The sequence below is a fragment of the Podarcis bocagei genome (genome assembly GCF_964188305.1).
Source record: "Podarcis bocagei genome assembly, chromosome: W".
Lineage (NCBI taxonomy): Eukaryota > Metazoa > Chordata > Lepidosauria > Squamata > Lacertidae > Podarcis > Podarcis bocagei.
In genome coordinates this window covers 55725471-55751877 of record NC_138131.1, presented here as the reverse complement: position 1 = coordinate 55751877, position 26407 = coordinate 55725471, and the positions used below count along the sequence as shown (strand labels likewise).

General features: G+C 44.2%; 1 protein-coding gene across 1 annotated transcript in view; it reads left to right on the top strand.

Moving 5' to 3' along the window:
* The window catches only part of LOC308578007 (putative helicase senataxin), a 138843-nt gene extending 114331 nt beyond the window's left edge, over nt 1-24512 (top strand). Inside the window, exons 13-16 of the mRNA XM_081178312.1 lie at nt 19979-20077; nt 21812-21899; nt 24081-24234; nt 24382-24512. Coding sequence (XP_081034438.1) covers nt 19979-20077; nt 21812-21899; nt 24081-24234; nt 24382-24386 — 346 coding nt within the window. The 3' untranslated portion in view covers nt 24387-24512. The remainder of the gene's footprint in view (nt 1-19978; nt 20078-21811; nt 21900-24080; nt 24235-24381) is intronic.
* Nucleotides 24513-26407: the final 1895 nt, after the last annotated feature.

Here is a 26407-nt window from a genome sequence, read left to right as displayed (position 1 = left end):
AGCTGTGAGGCATTTGCGAGCTTTTTTGCGGAGAAGGTCCTGTTGCTCCACTGTGACCTCCCTGCCAATTTGGATACAATAATGGAACTGGAGCACAGCAGCTGAGCGCACAACCAATAAATGTGCCCAAACCAGATTCTCCAAGAGCAGCAATTGCCATTGAGGTGGTGCTTGAACTCCCAAATGGGCACCCAGTGAAGGTTCAAGGTATGCTGGACTCAGGAAGCTCATGCAATTTTTTTAGCAGGGACTTTGCCTTAGAGCATCAGCTTCACCTGCTACCTCTGGATGCACCTCTGCAAGTCACCACCATTGATGGGAGGGAACTGATTGGGGGGAAGTTACGCACCAGACCCCACCTATGAGAATGAGAGTGTCCAGGCACTCAGAGACAATTGCCTTCCACGTTGCCTCATTAGCGGGTCCCCCGATAATCTTAGGGATGAGCTGGTTAGCACAACATGATCCGGTGGTGGCGTGGCATCAGAGGACCGTCAGCTTTGGGTCTGACTACTGCTTGCAGCACTGCCTAGGAGGGGAAACGCCAAGGATGAGCGTAGCCCGAGTGGCAAGCACTGCAGTGGAGGGTAAAGGGAAGGTGCCACCGCAATATGCTGATCTGAAGGTTTTTAGTGAAAAGGAGGCAGATAGACTGCCACCCCACAGGCCGTTCGATTGCCAGATCAATTTGCTCCCTGGGGTGCAGCTGCCGGTGGGTAAGCTGTATGCCATGTCAGACAGAGAGATGAAGGAGTTACGGGACTTTATCGACAAGAACCTAAAGAGAGGGTTTATAAGAGAGTCAAAAGCAGTGGGGGGCAGTCCAGTATTTTTTGTGGACAAAAAGGACACTGATAAACCGAGGCTGGTCGTGGACTTTAGGGGGGTAAATTTGGTGTCAGAACCTGTGACTTTCCCTATGCCCAGAATTGACGACATTCTGACGAGAGTGAGGAAGGGAAAGATTTTCACCAAGTTGGACCTTAGGGGGGCTTACAACTTGATCCGGATGAGAGAAGGAGATGAATGGAAGACCACCATGTTCACACCCCTGGGGGCCTTTGAATATCTCGTTATGCCTTTCGGATTACAGTCAGGCTCCGCCTGTTTTCAATCGTTCATGCACCACGTGTTGGGGTCTCTGCTTTACAAGAACTGTGTAGCATTCCTGGACGACGTCTTGATTTATTCAGAAAATGAGCAACATGTGAGAGATGTCAGGGAAGTGCTACAATGTTTGCAGAAACACCAGTTGTGGGTCAAGCTAGAGAAATGTCAGTTTCATGCCCGAGAGGTGGAGTTCCTGGGGTACATGCTATCTGACAAAGGCTTAGCAATGGACCCAAGCAAGGTGCAAGCAGTATTGGAGTGGAAGACCCCAAAGACACGAAAGGATGTGCAGAGGTTCCTAGGTTTTGGCAATTTCTACCGGAAGTTCATCAAGAACTTCGCACACTTGACGGCCCCAATCACGGACTGTCTCAGTAGTAAAAGAAAGTTTGTGTGGACGGAGGAAGCCCAGCAATCCTTTGAAAGATTGAAGAAGGCATTCGCGTCGGAGGAACAATTACTACATGTGGATTTGGAGAAACCAATGAGGGTGGAGACGGACGCGTCAGACAGAGCCATCGGGGCGGTTCTGTTGCAGCCAGGACGGAACCAGCAAGAATGGAAACTGTGCGTTTTCTTCTCGAGGAAGCTGAGCAAGTCGGAACAAAACTACACCGTGTACGACCGAGAACTGCTAGCAATTTACGCCGCCTTTCGTCGGTGGCGCCATTTGCTGATAGGGGCGCAGCATAAGATCCAGGTCTGCACAGATCACAAGAACTTGGAATATTGGCGGACAGCACGGGTGCTCAACCAGAGACAAATTCGCTGGGCGCAGGAGTTTTCCAAGTTTTCTTTCGAAATCCAGTATGTGCCCGGCAAGCAAAACGTGAGAGCAGACGCTCTTTCGCGGAAACCAGAGTACTTCAAAGGAGAAGGGCCGCCGGAGACCCGCCACGTCATACCTGAGGACCGATGGGTGTGTGGGGGTACTCTAGTGGGCACGAGAGAACTGGCAGGACTCACTAGGGACGATGAATTCGCCCGGACCAAAATCAGGGAACTCCAAGAGGGGAGGGGAGCACCAGAGGGGTTTGAAGAGAAGGAAGGGGTGTTGTACTACAGGGGGGCGATGTACGTACCGGGGGAGGCTCTAAGAAGAAGGGTTCTCAAACAACTACATGACACCCCCACAGCGGGACATTTTGGGCAACACAAAACCATGATGCTGGTGACCCGACAATTTTGGTGGCCACGGGTGAGGGAAGATGTACGTGAATATGTAAGAGGGTGTGACCGCTGCCAGAGGGCCAAAGGGGAACGCACGATGCCAGCAGGTTTGCTGGAACCCTTACCCACGCCAAACAAACCCTGGGAGGTGGTGTCAATTGATTTCATGACGGATTTGCCCAAATTGAGGGGAAAAACAGCAGTGATGGTAGTAGTAGACTTGCTAACCAAAATGTGCCACTTTATCGCCTGCTCCCATGCGGTGATGGCGGAAGAAACGGCACGGTTGTTTGTAGAACACATTTTTAGGCTGCATGGCGCCCCCTTGAGGGTTTTATCTGACCGCAGAAAACAATTTACTTCCCGGTTCTGGAGGAAGCTCATGAGCCTACTGCAAGTCGAGGTCAGCTTCTCGACAGCGAGACACCCAGAAACCTATGGGCAGGCGGAAAGGGCCAACAATGTACTCCAGCAATACTTACGCTGCTACGTTAGCGAAAGGCAGAATGATTGGGTAGAGAAACTAGCGCTAGCAGAATTTGCGTACAATAATGCTGAACATGTGTCCACCGGTATGAGCCCCTTCTTGGCCAATTATGGGTGTCATCCCAGGGCATTCCCGGGCAATGAGGAACAGAGCTGGAGTGTGCCTGCGGCTGAACAGTTTGTGGAAGAAATGGAAGCGTTACATCAACAGCTCAAGATGAACCTAGAAAGGGCTAAAGCCAGTTACAAGAAGCAAGCAGATAAACACCGGAGGGAAGGGGAAACCATTAGGGTGGGGGATCGCGTGTGGTTGTCCACTCAAGGGTTACCCTTTAAGGGAGGGTGCAAGAAGTTGCAGCTCAGAAGACTGGGCCCGTTTGAAGTTATACAACAGATAAACCCAGTGGCGTTCAAGCTCAGGTTTCCCAACAACATGAAAATACATCCCGTGTTCCACAGATCCTTGCTCTCACCACACAAAGAGGGGCGGGAATTCGAGGGGCGGGAGGTAGAAGTCTTGCCACAACCACAGGTAGAAGAGAGGGAACACCAGAGCTCGGGCACAGAGATAGTGGATTCAAGGTGGCGAGGGCGGCAGGTGCAGTACTTGGTGGCGTGGGAAGGAGAGCCCTGGTCGGAAAACACGTGGGTGCCGGCAGAGGCAGTTGGCGATGAGCATATGGTGGAAGTGTTCCACCGACGGTTCCCAGATAAACCCAAGCCCTTAGAGCGATTCTGGGAAGAACAGTTCAGCACCACGGAGGAGGAAGAGAGTTTCGAAGGGTTTTCAGAATCCGAAGAAGAATCGGATTGGGAGAGTCATTCCTTGGGTGGGAACCTTAGCAGGTGGGAAGAGGTGTTCACACCCACAGATGAGGAGGAGAGCTGTTTCAGGGGGTTCCTTGGCTCGCCGACCAGAGAAGAGGCCGCAACAGAGCACCCGGGTTGGAGGGGGAGTGAAGGGGGCCCTGGGAGGGAGGTGGATGTCAGGGAACTGCCATCAGAGGCACGGGAGAAGGAGAGGGTCTCTGATTCTGCAGGGGAAGGTCCAAGCACTAGAGGGAGACTTAGCCGGGAAGAAGGGGAAGAGAATGAGTGTAACACCAGGGATCCAGGAGAGCAACAGGACAGGGAGGTGCAGGGGCTCCAGGACTCTTTGTTGGAAGTTAGCGAGGAGAGCCCAAGCACCCCGCTGCCCACGCCCACCCTGCGCAGGAGACTCCCGCGCAGTGAGAGGCGGAAACAATTGGGCGTCAAACAACTCTTATGTTGGCAACGCTTTAAGAAACGCCCACAGACAGATTCTACAAGTGACTAAGGGCAGCCATGCTAATATGGGCTGCGTAGTCCGGAGGGTTTAACCAGGCAATCCAATGCTCAAACGGAGCAGGATTACGCACGAGTAACTCCCAACCACTACATTAATGTTCGTTTGCAAAAGTTCCAGGATGTCAATAATGCTCCTTGTATTGTCAAACAAATGTCTACCTGGGAGAAAACCTGCCTGATCTTTGTGAATCACTTCGTTTAACACTCTTTTAAATCTATTTGCCAAAATGTCTGCAAAAATTTTGTAATCCACATTTAGGAGAGAGATGGGACGGTAGTTCTTAAGTTGTGTCTTCTCCATTTCCGATTTAGGTATCAATGTGATGAAAGCTTCTTTCCACGATTCCGGTGCCTTCTTCCCCTCAATAATCTCATTGCAAACCTCCATTAATGGTTGTGTCAAATAGTCTTTCAGTGTCCTATAATACTTGGAGGTTAGCCCGTCTGGCCCTGGAGATTTGCCCAGTTGCATATTCTGAATCGCACCTTCAATTTCTTGTTGTGTTATTTTATAATTCAATATTGTCCTATTTTCTTGAGACAATTTTGATAATCCATTTGTTCTCAAGAATTGGTCTATCTCAGTCTCTTTTTGCAGCCCTTGAGTGTAAAGTTGTTTAAAATATCTCTGGAAACACTTTCTAATCTCCACAGGATTCTGAATATTTCTCCCTTCAATCTCTAGGTTAGTGACCGTGTTCAATTTTTGTCTCTTTTTCAACTGCCATGCTAGCAGTTTTCCACATTTGTTTGCCGATTCCAATGTCCTTTGTTTCATTAACTTAATTTTCCACTCAACTTCCTGGTTTATCAGTTTAGAATATTGCGATTGATAAAGTTTAATTTCTCTCAGAATCTCCTGTGACTTTGGTTTCGATCTTAGCTTTTTCTCACATTCCTTTATTTTCTCCAAAATCTTGTCCTTTTTCTCATTCTGTGCTCTTTTCCTTATCGTATTCTGTTGTATCAGAAACCCCCTCATAACAGCTTTACTTGCGTCCCAGATTACTCTTTTTTCCACTGCGGTGTTAAAATGTATTTCAAAATAGTCCTTCAAAGTCTTTTGGGCCTTCTGAATAATCTCCTGGTCTCTTAACAAGGTGTCATTCATCTTCCATCTAAAGGAGCCGGTTGGAGTTAGTCTCATATCCATCTTTATTGCGTTATGGTCGGAGCAGGTTTTTGGGCAGATTTCCACCTTTCTGGTCTTAGGGGCCAGTCTTCTAGTTATCCATATTTGGTCGATTCTTGTCCATGTCAGTTGGGCTTCAGAAAAGAATGTTCCTTCTCTTCTCTTGAGAGCCAGTGTGGTGTAGTGGTTAAGAGCGGTAGTCACGTAATCTGGGAAACCGGGTTCGTGTCTCCGCTCCTCCACATGCAGCTGCTGGGTGACCTTGGGCCAGTCACACTTCTGTGAAGTCTCTCAGCCCCACTCACCTCACAGAGTGTTTGTTGTGGGGGAGGAAGGGAAAGGAGAATGTTAGCCGCTTTGAGACTCCTGAAGGGGAGTGAAAGGCGGGATATCAAATCCAAACTCTTCTTCTTCTTCTTCTTCCCAGGGGGTTCTTTGTCCTCCAAATATCAATCAAGTCGATATTGTCTGTAAGTTCAAAAAAGGTTTTAGGTAGTCTGCCATCTTTTGTCACACTTTGGTTTTGTGCCTTATCCATGTTTGTAGATACCACCCCATTCATATCCCCCATCATAATGATGTTGCTATAGTCTAGATAGTCCAGCATTGTCTCATGCAGTTTCTTGTAAAATTCCGATTTCCCCTCGTTCGGTGCATAAATTCCCAATATCAAAAACTTTTCTCCTTGTGTTTGTATTTCAATTGCCAAAATTCTTCCTTGCTCATCTTTAAAAAGAAATTTTGGTGATAGGCTCTCTTTTGCATATATCACCACTCCTCTTTTCTTAACTCGATCCGATGAAATAAATTCTTGGCCTAGTCTCTTATTAATTAGCACTTTTCTGTGGAGCCTAGTCACATGTGTTTCCTGCAAGCAAATAATGTCCAATTGTTCTTTCTTTAATAAATGAAATATCCTTCTCCTTTTTTCCGGGGAGTTACAGCCATTAATATTCCAACTAAAGAGCTGCAGAGACATCCTGGACAAATCTGTTATTCCTTTGGTGGTGGCGTCTCCTTCTTCTGGTCTTCAGGCCCCAAAGGTGTAGGTACAGGCAATGGCCCAGACCCTGGAATTCCTACAATCCCTTTCTGAAGGTCTTCTCCGTAGTCACTCAGAAACTTTTCTTTGTCCTCGGCTGTTTTGATTTTCACTTTCTTCCCTCTGAATGTAAAAGATAGTCCTTGAGGAAATTCCCACCTAAAGGCGATTGAATTGCTCTTCAGCAGTTTTGCTAACTCTGTATAGGTAGATCTGAGATCCAATAATTGTTTCGGGATATCTTTGTAAATTTCTGCTCTCCGGTCTTGAATTTCAAGTGACTTTTGGAAGTGTGCACTCAGTATTTTATCTCTTTCCTCCTTAGATCTCAAAGTAATCAAGCAATCTCTGGGCCTGTCTCTCCTCGCTACTTTTCCAAGTCTGAAGGCACTCACAATTTTAAAGTCCTTATCTTCTTCCAGAGGCCAAAACTTGGTAAATTCTTTTGTCAGGTACTCAGATAAGTCCCCTTGTTCAAGTTCTAAAATTGACCTCAATCTCAGATTGATTTCCCTACTACGTAGTTCTATCATAGACAGATAGGCCTGCTGTTCGCCAATCTGCTTATGCAATGGTTTTACCTCCGCCTTTAATGCTTCAGCTTTTTGGTTAGCTTCCTCAGCCAATTTACGATATTCTGTGGTGACTTCATAAAGTTTCCCAATTGATTGTGCATTCAGAGCAACTTGTTCAGTCAATTTATTAACACTGGCTGTATTTTGGTCAATCTTAGCCGATTGCTCATCCGCTTTTTTATCCAAACTTTCCAATTTTTCAAGGATTTTATCTAATACTGAAGCGGCTCCTCCTGAAGCCATACCTTCCAGCAAAGTTTGCTCAGTTTCTTCCTCTTGTGTCACCAAAATAGCAGGAACAGATGATCTATGCAGCTGTGAAGTTAAAGTTGTTTGTTTAGCTTTAGCTTTCGCCGATCTTGTTTTCCCAGTGCCGCTCATTCCACTTCTGTCTACGTGCCAAGGTCAAACTGTATACGATCCCATGGGAATCCACAAGCCCAGAGTATAAACAACAAGAAAGGAGAAAAGGAGAAAAAAAACAAGTCCCAGACAGTTGTAAATCCAAAGTCCTCTAGGGGGAGTTCAAACGTATATTGAGGGAAACAGCAAGTTTGTTGATCATAAAAAGTTTTTTAAAAGTTTTAAAACAATGTCCAAACAGCCTCAAATTTCCAAAAGGCCTTCAGCTCTCTTATAGTTAGCAGAGTTAATCTTTAAAGTAAAACAATGTCTCTAAAAAGTGCCAGAAACAGTGTTTCAATGTAGCAGTTCAAGTAGCACTCAAATGTAACAGTTCAGGGTAGCAGAGTAACAAAGTCCACAATCTGACAGTTCTATCAGTCTGGCAGTCCGACTGCCTGGGTTTCTTAATAAATTTGTAGATCCAAAGGGAGAGGTAAAACAAAGCCCAAAAACAAAAAGAGTTAAATCCACTAATATCAGTAAAGACAGTTCAAGCGATGCACGGATTAATAACTTTTAGCGCCACTTCAAAGGCTCAAGACAGATCAAAGTCTTTGCTTTAAGTCTTTAAGCAGAACCGGGAGACGAACTTCCTGGTTGCGTCTCCCACTTTGGCCGAATTTTAAATTAATTTGGTCTCTAATTCCATCAGTCCCTCTTACTCACGGGTTGTTGCTTTTCTAATCGGATGTTCCCAGGAAAAAAGGTCAGCGCTCACCGACAGCAGCTATGCGGCTTCACTCCACAGAAAGAGCGATCGACTCACAGCACCGCGCCAGCCCTTCCACGTTCCGGAGCCCCTTACGAGGTCCCTTCTTCGTTTCGGGGGGGGGGGGCGCTTCTGGTACCCGCCGAGTCCCACGACCACAGGCTTGACAATATGGTTTTTAAATGCTTTATGTGCTTTAACCTTGTCGTACCACAAGTATGCATGCCACCCAAAAACATTATTAAAACCTTCTAAATCCAAAATGTCTGTGTTCTCAAGAAGCAGCCAGTCCTTCAACCAGCAGAAAGCTGCTGATTCATAATATAGTTTAAGGTCTGGCAGGGCAAACCCCCCTCTTTCTTTTGCATCGGTTAATATTTTAAATTTTATTCTGGGCTTCGTGCCCTGCCAGACAAATCTAGAAATGTCCCTCTGCCACTTCTTGAAACAGTCCATCTTGTCTAGAATTTGTAATGATTGGAACAAAAACAACATTCTAGGCAATACATTCATCTTTATAACAGCAATTCGACCCAACAAAGAAAGCTTCAAATTTGACCATATTTCTAAATCCTTTTTAACCTCCGACCAGCATTTTTCATCATTGTCTTTAAATAAGTTCCCATTTTTAGCAGTCATAAAGGTAAAGGTAAAGGTACCCCTGCCCGAACGGGCCAGTCTTGACAGACTCTGGGGTTTGTGCGCCCATCTCACATCTATAGGCCGGGGGCCAACGCTGTCCGGAGACACTTCCGGGTCACGTGGCCAGCGTGACAAAGCTGCATCTGGCGAGCCAGCGCAGCACACGGAACGCCGTTTACCTTTCCCGCTGGTAAGCGGTACCTATTTATCTACTTGCACCCGGGGGTGCTTTCGAACTGCTAGGTTGGCAGGCGCTGGGACCGAGCAGCGGGAGCGCACCCCGCCGCGGGGTTTCGAACCGCCGACCTTTCGATCGGCAAGCCCTAGGCGCTGAGGCTTTTACCCACAGCGCCACCCGCATCCCCCCATTTTAGCAGTCATATTAATCCCCAAATATTTCACCTTCTTAACCACTGTTAAACCTGTCTCATTCTGAAATCTCTCTTTCTCAGTCATTGTTAGATTTTTCTCAAGGACTTTAGTTTTTAACTTATTCAACTTAAATCCTGCCACATGACCAAACTCTTGAATCAGTTCTAATACTCTTTTAGTACTAGATTCTGGCTCCTGTAATGTCAATACTAAGTCGTCTGCAAAGACTTTCAATTTGTATTGTTTAGCTCTGACCATTATGCCTTCGAAGACAGAGGTCCTTTGGCTGGGTCAGGACGATATGGGATTACGGGGGCGCAATTAGTGCCAGCACCGTCCGTTAAGAGTTTGGGTGTAATCTTCGACACCTCCCTTTTTTTAATAAGATATTTATTGAAGTTTAAACATTACAGAGGAAAAAAAAGAAAAGAGAAACAAAAAAGAAATACAAGCAATAAACAATTACAAAACCTCAGAAACAAAAAGAAATACAGTAATACAAAACATCAACAATACAAAAAAGGCAAAAAACAAAAAAACAAAAACATTTAAGAAACCCAAAAAAGAACAAACAAAAATAAAAAGAACCCCGTATTTTCATATCCTTATCTTTCATTTGCTTATTTCCTCGACTTCCTCACACCTCCCTTTTTTGTATTCTAGTTCAATTAATTATTCCAACAAGTTCTTTCCCTCTTTCTCAAATTTAGTTCCATAATTTATCTTAACACATTTTAGCCTTAAATTTACCCCTTTACCCAATGTCAATCTATTCATACTTAATTCTTTATAGTATTTCTACTAAAGTCATGTAGCTTCTTTCCAGCATCCTTCTAACATTCATTAATTTTAGAATATTTCTGTAAATATACTTTAAATTTTTCCAATCTTCTTCCACCGACTCTTCTCCCTGGTCTCGGATTCTGCCAGTCATTTACGCCAATTCCATGTAATCCATCAGCTTCATCTGCCATTCTTCCCTGATAGACCAAATGGAGCAAACAGCACGCAGAACTAGTGGTGGGAGGAAAAAATCCTTAAATAAGAGTCACAGGGGAATGATTAATGGACTTCAATGTCTGTACACTAATGCGCATACAGAGGAGGGAGAAAGGTTGTTTTCTGCTGCTCCAGAGAAGCAGACACGGAGCAATGGATCCAAACTACAAGAAAGAAGATTCCACCTAAACATTAGAAAGAACTTCCTGACAGTAAGAGCTGTTTGACAGTGGAATTTGCTGCCAAGGAGTGTGGTGGAGTTTCCTTCTTTGGAGGTCTTTAAGCAGAGGCTTGACAACCATATGTCAGGAGTGCTCTGACGGTGTTTCCTGCTTGGCAGGGGGTTGGACTCGATTGCCCTTGTGGTCTATTCCAACTCTATGATTCTATGATTCTATGATTCATCATTTTCATATATTGTACTTGGTAAAGCTTTATTTCTTTTAGAATTTCCTGGGAGTTTGGTTTCGCCCTCAGTTTCTTCTCTCCTTCTTTTATTTTTTCCAAAATTTTGTCTTTTTTCTCATTTTGCATTCTCTTCTTAATTGCATTCTGTTGTATCAAAAAACCTCTCATTACAGCTTTACTTGCGTCCCAGATTACTCTTTTTTCCACTGTAGTATTTATCTCAAAAGTTTTTTGGGCCTTTTTAATAAATTCATCATTCCTAAACAAAGAGTCATTCATCCTTCATCTGAAGGAACCAGTTGGCATTAATTTCATTTCCATCTTAACAGCATTATGATCAGAGCAGGTCTTTGGACAAATTTCAACCTTGCTAATCTTTGGAGCCAGTCCTCTAGTTACCCAGATTTGGTCAATTCTTGTCCATGTCATTTTTGCCTCCGAGAAGAAAGTTCACTCTCTTCCCAGAGGATTCTTCATTCTCCAAGTGTCAATTAAGTCTAAATTTTCAGTCATATCAAAAAATGTTTTGGGTAGTCTTCCGTCCTTGGTGATTGTTGGTCTTTGTGCCTTATCCATATTCGTAGATACAACACCATTCATGTCTCCCATTAGAATCATATTATAATCCAAATAGTCCATCAAGATTTCATGTAGCTTTTTGAAGAATTCCGATTTCCTTTCATTTGGTGCATAAATACCTATCACCAAAAATTTATCTCCTTGAAATTGAATTTCAATTGCTACAAGTCTTCCTTGTTCATCTTTAAAGATAAATTTAGGTGATAGGTTCTCCTTTGCGTAGAGAACCACTCCTCTTTTTTTGACTTTATCCGATGAAATAAATTCTTGGCCTAATTTTTTGTTGCTTAATAATTTCCTTTTTTAAAAAAAAATGATATTTATTGAAAATTTTTTAGAATTACAAAAAAAACAAGGTAGAAAAAGAAAAAAACCAAGAAAAAACAAACCACATCAAACAATACAGATTAATAAAAATCAAAGTCAAAAAATAGCACAACACAATCAAAAAACAAAAATATACCACAAACATTTAAAAACAAATCCAATATTCTCAAAACCTTAACTGTCATTACCTTCTTTCTTTGACCTCCTCCTCCTCCCTTTTTTTGTATCCTAGTTGTTAATTGTCGCAGCAAATCCTTTCCATATTTCATAATATTCTGTCATTACATTACCTTAATCTATTTTAATCTTATCTTACTATAAAAAACCTTAAAGCTTAAAACTTAAGTCTTTTACCAATTTCTCATAACCGTAATATTCTTACATAATTCTTTAAATAGCCAAATAATTTCGTTCCAACATTTTTCTAACATTCATCAATTTTGTAAAACAATCCTAATAGAAAAAAACAAAAAAACAACCCAATCTTCATCCAGCGTCTCTTCCTCCTGGTACCGGGTTTTGTCAGTCCTTTCTATCCCATCAATCTAGCGCATTAACCTGGTAATCTTATCTCCGAGGCCCTTAAGTCCCTTCCATGTCCCTTCCGCGGCTCTTCTTCATATTTATAGCTATATTTTCCTTTGTCTCCTGCGCCTTTCACTCGTGGGAACTCCAGCTTAACAATGTTTTTGACCCTTCTCGACAAATCAGCCCTTTTTCCATAGTCCACACTGAACTCCATGTGGTATTTAAGAACCTGTTTCAAAGTCCCTTCAAAATTAAGAGCCCCCACAACCCCAAACATCTCACGGCCCATTACCAGACTTGAAAAGTCCAAACATCCCTGCATAGGGGGGTCTATCCAACCCCCCATTTCCAAGCCAAGCCAAACTTTATCTTTCCAAATCTGGCTTTTTCCAAGCTCATTTGTCAAATCCAAAAACTCATGTTCCTGCTGGGCCGCAGCTCCCTCCATCTCTGGCGCCCAAGATTCAGCAACTTCCTCTTCCCTCATCTGTTCTGTCAGGGCACACTCCTGATTTGATTCCTGGGTGGGCTCCATATAATTTCCCACTGCCTGTTCAAAATTTCTGATCGCATCAGTCATCAAGTCCGTCTTCTCATGTAGCTGTTCCAATAGGGCACTTGTTTTACAGAGAGCACACAACAGAGCTTCTGAATACATTGTCCTGCAAGGTCAGAAGTCTATTCCCACGATCGTAATCTGTAGCAGCTGCAAGCTCCCCTATTCAGAATTGGTTACAGTTTCACAGGCTCCCTCTAGGGGAAAAACTTCTATTTGTTCTTTTCTTTTAAAGGCAGATCTAACGACAAAGTTTCCTTTTTCAGTTATTTTGTCAATATTTGTTCCTTTAAAATGTGAAAGGGAACAATGGGATCACTATGTTTCTCTTCTTTTAGCTATCTGTCAAAAACGTTTGTCTCTGGTCAATGAGCTTCAAAAAAAAGTCAGTCCTGACAAGATGGATTGTTTTAAGAGGTGGCAGAAAGATATTTCGAAGTTTGTCTGGCAGGGCAAGAAACCCAGAATAAAGTTCAAGATTTTAACTGATGTAAAGGAAAGAGGGGGATTTGCCCTGCCGGACTTTAAACTTTACTATGAATCAGCAGCCTTTTGCTGGCTAAAAGATTGGCTACTTCTTGAGAACACAGACATTTTGGATTTGGAAGGTTTTAACAACGTATTTGGATGGCATGCATATCTATGGTATGACAAGGTTAAAGCACATAAAGCATTTAAAAATCATATTGTTAGGAAAGCATTATATAATGTTTGGATTAAATATAAAGATTTGTTGGAAAATAAAACCCCAAGGTGGTTGTCGCCAATGGAGGCAAAGGCTGTGAAAAAACTCAATATGGAGGCCAAATGGCCGAAATATTGGGAAATTTTGGAACAGGAAGGAGATAAATTGAAATTACAGAGTTTTGAGAAATTAAAAGTTAAAGTGCGAGACTGGCTCCGTTATTATCAAATAATGGAGGTTTACAAACAGGACAGGAAAATTGGCTTCCAGGTGGAGAAATCAAAATTAGAAACAGAACTGTTAGAACCCAATACTAAGAACTTGTCAAGAATGTACAACTTGCTGTTGAAATGGAATACACAAGATGAAACAGTGAAATCAGCTATGATAAAGTGGGCACAAGATATTGGTCATAACATCATGTTTGCTGACTGGGAACAGTTGTGGACCACCGGTATGAAATTTACGGCATGTAATGCCTTAAAGGAAAATATTATGAAAATGATGTATAGGTGGTACATGACTCCAGTCAAGCTTGTAAAAATTTACCATTTGTCTGATAATAAATGTTGGAAATGTAAAGAAACTGAAGGTACTTTCTATCACCTTTGGTGGACGTGCCCAAAGATTAAGGCTTTCTGGGAAATGATATATAATGAAATGAAAAAGGTACTTAAATGTACTTTCCTTAAGAAACCAGAAGCCTTTCTCTTGGGCATTGTCGGCCAATTGGTGCCAAAGAAAGACAGAACTTTTTTTATGTATGCTACAACAGCAGCAAGAATACTCATCGCAAAGTATTGGAAGACACAAGATCTACCCACTCTGGAAGAATGGCAGATGAAGGTGATAGACTACATGGGACTGGCTGAAATGACTGGCAGAATCCGAGATCAGGGAAAAGAGACGGCGGAAGAAGATTGGAAGAAATTTAAGATCTATCTTAAGAGACATTGTAAAATTAATGAGTGTTAAAATGTTGCGGCTATAGAAGTAAGCGGATTACAGCTGTAAAGATTAGGTTAAAAGAAAAGAAAGGATTACAATTAGATTAAATTAAGGGTGAGGATTTGCTGAACTAAATATTTGAGATTGGAATGCAGAAAGGGGAGGTATGAGGAGGTCGGCGAAGTAAGGTTTAGGAGAATAAGGACTTGAAATTATACTTGTTTGTCTTTGTGTGTGTTTGTTTGTATTTTATAATTTGTGAAAACTCAATAAATATCTTTTTTTTTTAAAAAAAAGTCAGTCCTGACACCCCGCTCCAGAATCAAGACGGTGGAAAGTTACTTTGCTTTACACTCAGTTCTGCAGGTTTAAGCAGTCCAAAAAAAAAAAAAATTCCCCCACTTCTCCTGCTTCCGAAGGGGGTTCAACAATCTTAAATGGTGAAAGGCTGCAAATTCCTCTGTAAGAAAGTCTATCAAGGAGTCTTTCTCTAGTTCAGGTACTCCCCGAATTCTCAAATTTGTCTGTTTCTCCTTGAGCTCAAACATAGAAAGCATCTAGGACTCAATTTCTTGACTTTAAGAAAGCCGACTTCATAAAACTTAGGAAGTGCTGGGTGAGATCCCATGGACAGCAATACTAAAAGGAAAGGGAGTTCATGATGGCTGGGAGTTTGTTAAGAGGGAGATAGTAAAAGCACAACGTCAGGCAATACCAATGAGACGGAAACATGGAAGGTGCCTAAAGAAGCCAGGGTGGCTATCTAAAGAACTTATAACTGAATTAAGATTAAAAAAGGATGTGTACAAAAAATGGAAAGGGGGGAAACCACCAAAGAGGAATTCAAACAAATAGCCAGCACGTGTAGACACAAAGTCAGAAAAGCTAAAGCACAGAATGAACTCAGGCTTGCTAGAGAGGTTAAAAGCAACAAAAAAGGCTTTTATGGGTATGTTCGTAGCAAAAGGAAGAACAAAGAAGCAGTGGGGTCACTCAGAGGAGAAGATGGTGAAATGCAAACAGGGGACACAGAAAGGGCTGAACTCCTCAATGCCTTCTTTGCCTCAGTCTTCTCCGATAAAGAAAACAATGCCCGACCTGAAGAATTTGGAGCAAATGATTCAGCAAAGGAAACACAGCCCAGAATAACTAAGGAGATAGTGCAAGAATATTTGGCTAGTTTAGATGTATTCAAGTCTCCAGGGCCAGATGAACTGCATCCAAGAGTATTAAAAGAACTGGCAGATGTGATCTCAGAACCACTGGCAGTCATCTTTGAGAATTCCTGGAGAACAGGCGAAGTCCCGGCAGACTGGAGGAGGGCAAATGTTGTCCCTATTTTCAAAAAGGGGAAAAGAGAGGACCCAAATAATTACCGCCCAGTCAGTCTGACATCAATACCAGGGAAGATTCTGGAGCAGATCATTAAGCAAACAGTCTGTGAGCACCTAGAAAGGAATGCTGTGATCACCAATAGTCAGCATGGATTTCTGAAAAATAAGTCCTGTCAGACTAACCTGATCTCGTTTTTGGACAGAATTACAAGCCTGGTAGATGAAGGGAACGCAGTGGATGTAGCCTACCTTGATTTCACCAAGGCATTTGACAAGGTGCCCCATGATATTCTTGTAAAGAAGCTGGTAAAATGCGGTCTTGACTATGCTACCACTCAGTGGATTTGTAACTGGCTGACTGACCGAACCCAAAGGGTGCTCATCAATGGTTCCTCTTCATCCTGGAGAAGAGTGACTAGTGGGGTGCCACAGGGTTCTGTCTTGGGCCCGGTCTTATTCAACATCTTTATCAATGACTTGGATGATGGACTCAAGGGCATCCTGATCAAATTTGCAGATGACACCAAACTGGGAGGGGTGGCTAACACCCCAGAGGACAGGATCACACTTCAAAACGACCTTGACAGATTAGAGAACTGGGCAAAAACAAACAAGATGAATTTTAACAGGGAGAAATGTAAAGTATTGCACTTGGGCAAAAAAAATGAGAGGCACAAATACAAGATGGGTGACACCTGGCTTGAGAGCAGTACATGTGAAAAGGATCTAGGAGTCTTGGTTGACCACAAACTTGACATGAGCCAACAGTGTGACGCGGCAGCTAAAAACGCCAATGCAATTCTGGGCTGCATCAATAGGAGTATAGCATCTAGATCAAGGGAAGTAATAGTGCCACTGTATTCTGCTCTGGTCAGACCACACCTGGAGTACTGTGTCCAGTTCTGGGCACCACAATTCAAGAAGGACACTGACAAACTGGAACGTGTCCAGAGGAGGGCAACCAAAATGGTCAAAGGCCTGGAAACGATGCCTTATGAGGAACGGCTAAGGGAGCTGGGCATGTTTATCCTGGAGAAGAGGAGGTTAAGGGGTGATATGATAGCCATGTTCAAATATATAAAAGGATGTCACATAGAGGAGGGAGAAAGGTTGTTTTCTGCTGCTCCAGAGAAGCGGACACGGAGCAATGGATCCAAACTACAAGAAAGAAGATTCCACCTAAACATTAGGAAGAACTTCCTGACAGTAAGAGCTGTTCGACAGTGGAATTTGCTGCCAAGGAGTGTGGTGGAGTCTCCTTCTTTGGAGGTCTTTAAGCAGAGGCTTGACAACCATATGTCAGGAGTGCTCTGATGCTGTTTCCTGCTTGGCAGGGGGTTGGACTCGATGGCCCTTGTGGTCTCTTCCAACTCTATGATTCTATGATTCTATGATTCTATGATTCTATGATTCTATGATTCTATCTGCTTCTGATCATGTACTTGTTTCCACACATCTGGGACCTCTATTTCCAATTGTGCTACTTCCGCTTCAACAGTAACAATATTTTCCTTAGCTTCCTCTGCAGTCTGTCTAGTTGAGTTAGATTCCTTAACTAGTGTCTCTATAGCTTCTGTGTTAGAATTAACTTTTTGTTCCAAGCTTTTTATACTTTGTGTATTTTGGTCCAATTTTTGTGAATTTTGGTCCATTTTTTTATTCATTTGTTCCAAAGAATTGTTAATTTTGCTTAAAACAAGAGCCCAATCCTCTTCCGATGGCATTCCTCCTTTTGATTTGGTATACATTGACACAGCTGCAGAGGGAGCAGGTGGGCCAGATGTAGAAGCTCTCCGAAAGGTCCTGCCGTGAAGGGAAATTCTGCTTCTCCACATAACTGTGGTATTATGGGAAGTTCTTGCTTCTTTTCTCTTGCATTCTGGGAAGTCTCGCTTATAAGCTTTTCTCTGCTTCTGCACACACTGTACAACCTGTTCTAAATACCAAGACATTCCCTCATTTCCCTAGACTGCTCAGTTCATCTTAAGTTCATGAAAAACACTATGACCTGTACTTAATGCACAGCTGACCACATCTACGGACTTCACTTATTATATTCTTTCATGTTATGATCAATCATTAGTAATTGTTTTAATCATGCTATATCAATCTTCAGTTATAATTTAATTAGGAGGTTTCATGCCTGTCTAGTTCCAGCTTCGTTTCCCAGCCTTTAATCTATCGGTGATTAATGTTCACATGTAATTCCCACCTTGTACTTATGTTAACCAATCAGCAACAAGTTGCTTTGTGTTTGTATCAACCAATCAGCCACAAGCACACCTGTGGCAATGTTTGTAATATTCAATAAAAGACAGCCTCTCTCATGACACCTGCTACTCGTCTGTCGTGGTTTCATTCCAACATTTGGTGACCCTGACGTGATTCATTCCAACACTGCCGGATCTAGTTGTCTTTTCCTGTAATGAGTCTATTTTTTCCTTTCCATCTGCCATAACACTCAAAGCTTCTCAAGGTCAGATACAGTCCCAGAGTTTTATCTTTAAAACTGGAAAAATTCCACTCCTTATGACAGTGTCAAAAACCTCCTCTAGAGGGAAGCAATTTTTGTTTATCTTATATTAGTCCAAAGTATCCTTTTCTTTTTGTTTTTCTCTTTAAAGTTACTCTAACAAGTTATGCCAGTATATTTAATATCAAACTTTAGTTCAGAAACATAGTTGAAACTTTTAAGCCAAGAGAAAATAATTGCAACAAAGTTTCACTCACTGACAGTCAAATGGTCTATTCGCAGACAATGCGGAGCTCCACAATGCAGCTATTTTAATGGCTGCCGCTCCCAGGTTCCGAGCGGTGAAAAGTTAACTTTTACCCTCTTTTTCTGCAGGCAAATAATGTCCAAAAATCCCCCCCCCTTTTCCCCTGCAACCAAGGGGGGTTCGCTATTTTTATACTGAAGATTTAGATGTCAAAAGCAGTCTCTCAGGCTTTAGTTTAAAACTCCTTGCTTCCCACTATTTACAAAAAAAGGAAGGCGGACTTCCTGTTTTACGCCTCCCCCGTTCGTGGCCAAATTCAGCTTGTTTAAAGTCCAATTTCTTCACTTTACTCACAGGTAGTTACTTTAGATCCAAATGTCCACAGGAAAAAGGTCAGCGCTCCCCGGCAATGGCTGTGTGGCTTCACTCCATGAAAGTAGCATTCAGTTCACAGCACCGCGCCTCTCACCCCACTTCGCTCCGGAGCCCTTAAAAAGGATTCCCCGCGAGTAGGGGGCGCTCCAGGTGCCCTGCCGAACCCCCACATTCCCAGGCTTCCTCCACCTGAGATTTCTAACGGGTCCCCACCTTCGCCGTGGTGGGCGACCCAGTTTTCACGGAGCTAGTTCCTCCGCTTAGAGGAGCTCCTGCCATTAGCCACTGGCGCTGTCCCCGGAAGTCCGACACCTCCCTTTCCATGGAGGTGCAGATTGCAGCTATAACAAAGGCGGCATTTTTTCATCTCCACCAAGCTAAGCAGTTGGCTCCTTACCTCTCTCTCCCTGACCTAGCCACTGTGATCCACGCGACGGTCACCTCCAGACTGGATTATTGTAACTCACTTTACGTGGGGCTGCCCTTGAGACTGACCCAGAAACTCCAGTGGGTGCAGAATGCCGCGGCGAGACTCCTTACAGGGTCCTCGCTGCAAGATCACATTCACCCGGTGCTATACCAGCTGCACTGGCTCCCGGTGGAGTACAGGATCAGGTTTAAGGTGCTGGCTTTAAGCTTTAAAGCCCTATACGGCCTAGGACCCTCATACCTACGGGACCGTCTCTCCTGGTATGTCCCACAGAGGAACTTACGGTCTTCAAACAAAAACATCTTGGAGGTCCCGGGCCACAGAGAGGTTAGGCTGGCCTCAACTAGAGCCAGGGCTTTTTCAGCTGTGGCTCCGATCTGGTGGAACGCTCTGTCACAAGAGACTAGGGCCCTGCGGGACTTGACATCTTTCCGCAGGGCCTGCAAGACAGAGCTGTTCCACCAGGCCTTTGGCCAGGGCACAGCCTGACTCCCTCCCTCGGCAATCTTCGCAGAGCCCTGGCCCAGTGGTTGCCAGTGGCTTGATTTGAATTAATTTTAGAATGAAATGGTTTCTAATGTTGCATTATTTTATTGTTGTTAGCCGCCCTGAGCCCAGCTTTGGCTGGGGAGGGCGGGATATAAATAAAATTTGTATTTCAAACGAATCCGCAAGCTAGCTTCCAGGTATATTGAGGGGAATCTGCTCTGCTACATCACTTACTAGCATGAGTGAAGGAAGGATAATACTTATTCAATATATCCTTTCCTACTATCCTTAACATTCCCACAACCCCCCCCCATCTCATTTGTTCTTGCAACAGCAGTGTGTAAAATACAGGTTATATTCCCATTTTACATATGAGAAAAGTGAGGCACAACAGCCCACCTACTGACTCAAGCAATCTCTCCAATCTACCATGTGCTCCCTCGCTTGCTCTCTCACTGTTTACATAGTTTTCTATTTCAGACAAGAAGCGTGGAGTTTTCTTTAACTTCATAAAAGTGTGGCTTGTTTCCTTCTCAATCAGTTTCACCTCTCTTTTGGGGATGAGTGGTGGTGGTAAAGAGAGAAGTGTATTTAGGATGGCACCATACGACATTCCTTTTCTCTACAGAGTCGGGGAAGTTGACCTTGTGGATGGGTTCCAGGGCCGTGAGAAGGACTGTATCATTGTGTCCTGTGTTCGAGTGAACAGCATGCAAGGATCAGTTGGGTAAGACTTTGCTGTCATAGTGCGAGGTGACAACTGAGGTGCCTCAACTTGGCAATTCTGACACTTAAGATGTGATCCTTGGGGTGGTCAAGTATGTGGGCCACTGTCCACAATTCAAGGTTGGAACAAGGGGTGTTGGAGCCCCTATGGTGGTCTTGTACTCCACTCTTGACCACCTGTGATGCCCATAAGGGATCTTATGAGAGGAGTTCCCAAAGTGTGGCACTCTGGCAGGGCCAAGGCTGTGTTAGCTTCCTCATTTCACCTCCCTTATCCCAATGAATTGACAATTCCTTATGTTGGCGAATCTGGGAGGGGGCTTCCACTGTGTCTAGCTGGGGGGGGGAGAAGAGGGGGCCTCTAACCAGTGGTAGCAACTCTTCTGGCTCTTCCAGAAAAAAATAGCAGGATGTGAAAGTGCCTGCCTGTCCCACAACCCAAAAACTGTGTGTATGTGCCCTTCTGTCAAGCTGCCTGGAAGGAACCTAATGGCAGCCTAGGGTAGCACACAATAAAAGCCAGATCTTGAAGCCAAAAGTTCATATTGTAAGTGGAGGTGCAGTGTGTGTTGAAGGTGAGGGGCACTTTGTCAGCTTACAACTGAACTATATATCTGGGAGGTGCAGGGAAGTTGAGGGGTTGGCAAGGCCAGAAGGAAGCATTGGGCTTTGGGGCAGAATGGAGGGCAGAGTGCAGACACCCTCTTGCCTCTCCTCTTCTGTAGCTTTAGATGGGTCACAAAATGGGGAGCCCCTATCAGAGGGCTCCTGGCTTCGATGGGTCCAGTGCTTTTAGATGCACCCCAGAAGAACTGCTGTTCAAGTGTCAAGGTGGGAGTCGAGAGCAGGTCAGGGATAACTCACAAGGGGCTGAAATCAGGCAAGCAGGGTTGGACTTCTTTTTATTATTTTATTTAAAAGTTGGGGGGGGGATTAGAAGGAGAAAAAAATTCACTGTTGTGCTAATGATGCATTTCTGTTTTTCAAGTCACCTGAATCACAACAAATAGTATTACTCCACCAACAGGTTGTGCTGGATAGGCAGCTGAAGGTCCTGACATGGAATGAAGCTGCTTTCCACCACCAGCCCACTTCCTTTCCACATGTGTTTTTTTATGGTGGTGGGGGTGTCTGCGCCTGGAAGCCACATGGTGGCGGGTAGAGGGCAGCTGAAATTGCAAAAGCAGAGCATGGACTGATTTTAAGATTTATTCCTCCTTGGTGGGAATGCCTGAAACTTTTTTAATGCCTTTGAAATTTAAACAGGGATTTAGTTGAACCCCACAGTGGTAGCTAGTAGGGCACTGTGGACATAGCTGCCCATCCTGAGCCAGCCTTACATACAGGGTTTTTTCCCATCCCTAGGTGTCAGAGGCTTTATGCTGTCAAGCCGGCATAGATAAAACTCCGGGCTCACGGCCAGTTCCAATCTATTTGATTTATTGACAAAGTTCAAAAGTACACCTCCAGTGTTTCAATTAACGTCTGACCCCTTTGGCACAGTTGCCGCGTCTGCTCCCCCCCCCCTTTATTTTTACCCAGCATTCAAGTCTGCGGAAACCCCGCCCCTGACTTCCTCTGTGTACAGAATGACTTGTTCCAGGCTCCTCCTCCTCCCCCCCCCCCGCCTCTGACTCGCTGTCAGACGACAGGCTGCTAATGATCTCTTTAGGCTCTCTATAAGTGCTGGTTTCTGTTCTTAAATCTTCTCCCGTCTTCCTCTCCCTGACACTAGGTTTCTGAAGAGTCTGCAGCAATTGAATATCACCATCACCCGAGCCAAGTACAGTCTCTTCATCCTTGGACACCTGCAAACGCTCATGGTACGTGGAAGAAGAAATAAACACCTTTGTGGAGGGTTAATGGTGGTGTCCTGGGCTTGGCCCAAAGACACCTGGATTTAGACACACACACAAACTCCCCATATCACCTCCAAAAGCTATAAATCAAGCCTACTTCAAAGGGTTGTTTGGAAGGAGAGCATAACAGGATTCAGGGGTGCCCACAGGATTTTCTGAGCACAGTACCCTGTATAGATTGGGCCCTCTGCCCACACTTGCAAAAGAGGGCACACGTTGGCTCTGCTGGCTGTGGCAAGTGGGAGTTGTAGTCCAAAACATCTGGAAAGCATCAGGCTGGCCAAAAGGTGTCGTAAGTAATTATGTATTTTGAACCAGCAGTGTTAGGGAAAATATTGGGCAGCATTTGCTTATTTATTGAATTTATGTTCTGCCCAAATGAGCCCAGTGTAGTAAACATGCCACACACAGAATAAATGTTAAAGCATTCTAAAAACAGCTACGATTAAAAATCGGGGGGGGGGGGGCTTTCTCTCATCCAGTGATCTCAGCATTGCTAGGAACAGTGTTCTTCAACCACCAAAAGTGCCTGGCTAAACAAACATGTTTTCAAATGCCTCCTGAAAGGCAATGATGAGGGAGAAAGGCATAGCTCCCCAGGGAGGGCATTCCACAAAGAGGGAGCCACCACTGAGAAGGCCCTGTCGCTTGTGGGTGCCCAGAGGAACCTGAAACTCAGGTTTCATAAATTATAAAACTATTAGGTTACTTTAGGTCTTTCCACAATTGAGCTTAAACTGGCAATACTATATTCCAGAGCTAAGGAAGCTCTGCTGCCTCCCAGTGTTGCTGGACTACAACTCCCGTCTTCTGACCTTTAGCTATGCTGGCTGGGGCTGGTGGGAATTGGAACCCAACAACACAGCTTCCCCGCCACTGCTATTTTTCATGCAAGACCAAGCATAGCACTTCAGGGGGTGGACCATTTGATCTGATCCACCAAGGTTGTTCGTGAGAGGCTGTAAGGGCAGGGACTGGGAATCCTACAGCCCTACAGATGTTGTACAACTCCCATCAGCCACAGTCAGCATAGCCAATGGTCAAGGGATGGTGGGAGATGTAGTTAAGCAGCATATAGAGGGCCACAGAAGTTCTCCACTCGTCTCAGTGTTTTAAAATGCCAAACTGTGTGGTGGGGAGGGTTTATTTCAAGCAGAGAAAGGGATCGGGTTCTCTACCATGCCAGTTGCTTCTGCGCCATCAGACTCTTCTCTATCCTGACACTTTTCTCCCAGTCAGGCTCTTGGACTGGGAGTGAGCCCTGTCGGGAGAAAAGTAAGTGGAGTGGGGGAGACCTCAGCACCCTCTTTCCCATCCTGCCACTTTTCTGTGTGAAATCACAATCACTCACATACGTATGCACTCAGTCTTATTATGGTCACTTTTGTCAGTCTTGTACTGCAATGGCTTTGCCACTAGAGGGCCTCCAATCCAGATTTCTCCATTTGGAAGTCCTGGTGATGACGGTTTGCTGTTGCTCCTGTAAAGTGGCAGAGTTGTTAGTGGACTTGCATTAAACAATACTTGTTTCTCTGTCACTGGTGGTTCTATAGCTGCAGTGAGGAGGGAAGGATAATTGTAGCCTATGTACAAATGAATTGGAGGGATTCTCTGTTGTGTGTTCAGAAGCCACTGTTTACCAGTGAGTGCAATCCAAAGGAAGTTCTGTGTCCTAATTTCTACTGACACCCATTATTAGTGGTCTTTAGTATTTCAGATTAATTTAGCCAGTCTTTTTCAAGCTAAGGTCTCCTCCATTTTTCCTTGTGGAATGCTGTTGAGAGGCATACTCCAAAAGCAGATGGAGCCAGAGACCCACACAATCACACTCGCCCTCTCCTGCAGTGCAACAGAAGTTAGAAGAATCTCCTTAGAGGGAGCAGGTGGGATTGACAAGTTGAAGGGTGGTGGGCTGACTGGGAATGCTGGGGGGGGGGACTGATTTGGTCACCAGGTTCCTGTCCCTGCCTTCGAAGAAAAGAGAACTGGGAGCAAGCTACAACAGCCTCTACTTTGAGGCAGCAGGATTAACTTCGAATCCATGAATTTTCCCAACTCTTGTTTATAAACCGTCACTACCGCACCTGCCCAGTCTCCTGTCCTAATAATTTATTGTTTCTTAAAATAAAATAAAAACCATTGTAGGAAAATGAAGATTGGAATGCTTTGATTCAAGATGCTCAGAAAAGAGGTGCCATCATCAAGACCTCCAGTGCCAAATACAATGTTCCTTGCTATGCAAGTGATGCTAAGAAGATCTTGAAGCCCATGGCAGTCCAGCAGAGCCAAACAAGGACAGGTGAGTGCAGCATCTGAGTTCCATGGAGCTCCTGGACGACATACCTGGCAATACTCAGCTGGTGCTCCTGCTCCAGGAAACAGTGAGGCATGGCCCTTGCCAGTATCTCAGGATTCCTCTTCCCTCAAGCCATTCTTTCCTACACAGGCTAAACCTGTCCAAGAGCTGGCCAAAAGATCCAGCAATGAAAGTGAAGGCCTCAGATGAATTGCTGGAAATCTAGGCCCCCCTTGATGCCAAGCGACAGAGGACAATGCAGTAGCCCCACAGTCCCTCCCATATACGCAGAACCTTTTATTGTGGCTGCTGGTGTACTTTGCTCCACAGCCTTTTCCTGGATTGCAAGGTCATCTGCCTGAAAAATAATGCATTTTGAGTGATTGTTTTCTATATCATGGAGAGTTAGGCAGCCTGCTTCCTGTGCTGTAAACTTCAAGAAATCACACACTGTAAATGTTGGGTGTAGTGTATATTTGTACGGCATGTAGAGAAACTTATCTTTTAGAGGTGAAACAGGCCTGGCTGTGGCCACAGTTAAATCACATGCCCCTGGGGCGAGTGTCCTGACATGTGCCTTGTCACATGCAAACAGCTCACCATGAGAGTTTGGCTTGCTGGTGTCTCAGGTTAGCATGTCCAGCCCTCATTGGGCCAGCACGCCTGGGTGAGTGCTGAAGTTGTTCCTGCTGCCATATTTCTTTCTGGCCCTAAAATTTAATTTGGCGAGAGCGACACCACTTATTTCTTAGTTCACATTTTTATTCTTTTGTATACATGATAAAAATATTTATAGATAATAATTTAAAAAGAAGGCACTGTGTACATAATGCTGCAACAGGGAACATAGCAGGCATTTCATAGAAGTGATTTGTGCAGATTTCTGCAAGTGTAAAAGATGAAGATTTCCTTTTGCATTGGATCTGCTGCCACTTATGAGCCAAGGAGCCATGGGCCAAGTGCATCCTCACATTGCAGCCTCCCCGACAAATTGACATCCAGCAGTCTGGCAAGATGAGCTTTGGCAGGAGAGACTGTAATCTAACCTGGTGCCTTCCAGACATTTTGGACTACAATTCCCATCAGCCCTGGCCAGCTGTATGACGCTGAAACTGATGTGAGAGCGCAAAACCTTCACTGACTGGGGCTGATGGGAGTTGTAGTCCAAAACGTCTGGACAGCATCTGGTTGGAGAAGTTTGCAGGCTGGAGAGGACTGTTGTTATGATTATCACTGATGTTTTGGAATGTGTTTCTAATGTACATCGCCCTGAGATCTTTTGATAAAGGGCAGTATATCAATCAAATCATTATTATTACTACTACTCTGACAGTTAATTCTTGGTTTCCTTCACATAGAACAGGAGATCAAAAAATGCTATTCAGCAAAGTGTTCGAGCAGCATTAACATTTTGGTACAACTGTCTGCTTCTTCAGTGTAATAGCTGAAATGTAAATTTAAAAGTACATTTACATTTTTTGAGAAAAATAAAACCGAAAGTAATGAAATACAAATTGTTTTTACAATATGTTCTGCTTTTTCTGAATTGTATGTGTGTTGGCCTCAGAGATGATTTTTAATAGAGAGGAGTTCCCTTCAGCTATTTCCCTCATGCTCTCTCTTGTGTCCAACTTGTGAAGTAACCTCAGTGGCCTTACAGCTGTTTAGTGTGCTGTACCCAAGGCGGTAAGGTCAAAGGAAAGGAGCTAGACAAAGAATGATCCAATAAGTCCTCAACGGCAGAACAGGCGGATGATAATGGTATGCTACAATGGCTGTGAGGGCGGATGAAGGCTGCAGCAGATAAGAATCTACTGGTTGTCGTGATTACTCATGCCATCAGAATAGAGGCTTACTGCGAAGACTGCACGTTGGTCAGCGTGCACTGATCTACACACACAAAACAAATTCACAAACAGGCATCTTCCAAAAGCCAGTCCCAAACCTGTTATGACCAATTAGGTCCTTTTAATCTGTTTACATGTTTAGCATAGATGAGACCCAGTACACTCTAGGAAGGCACAAGTAAACCCCAGACAACCAATACTGGATTTTCTCTATAACATTGCTTTATTGATCAACAAACATGACAAGACAGGGAACATGCACTCAGTCATATACGCATCCATACATCTCCCATACTCACCACTCTTCACTGAATGGGCCAGATTCAGTA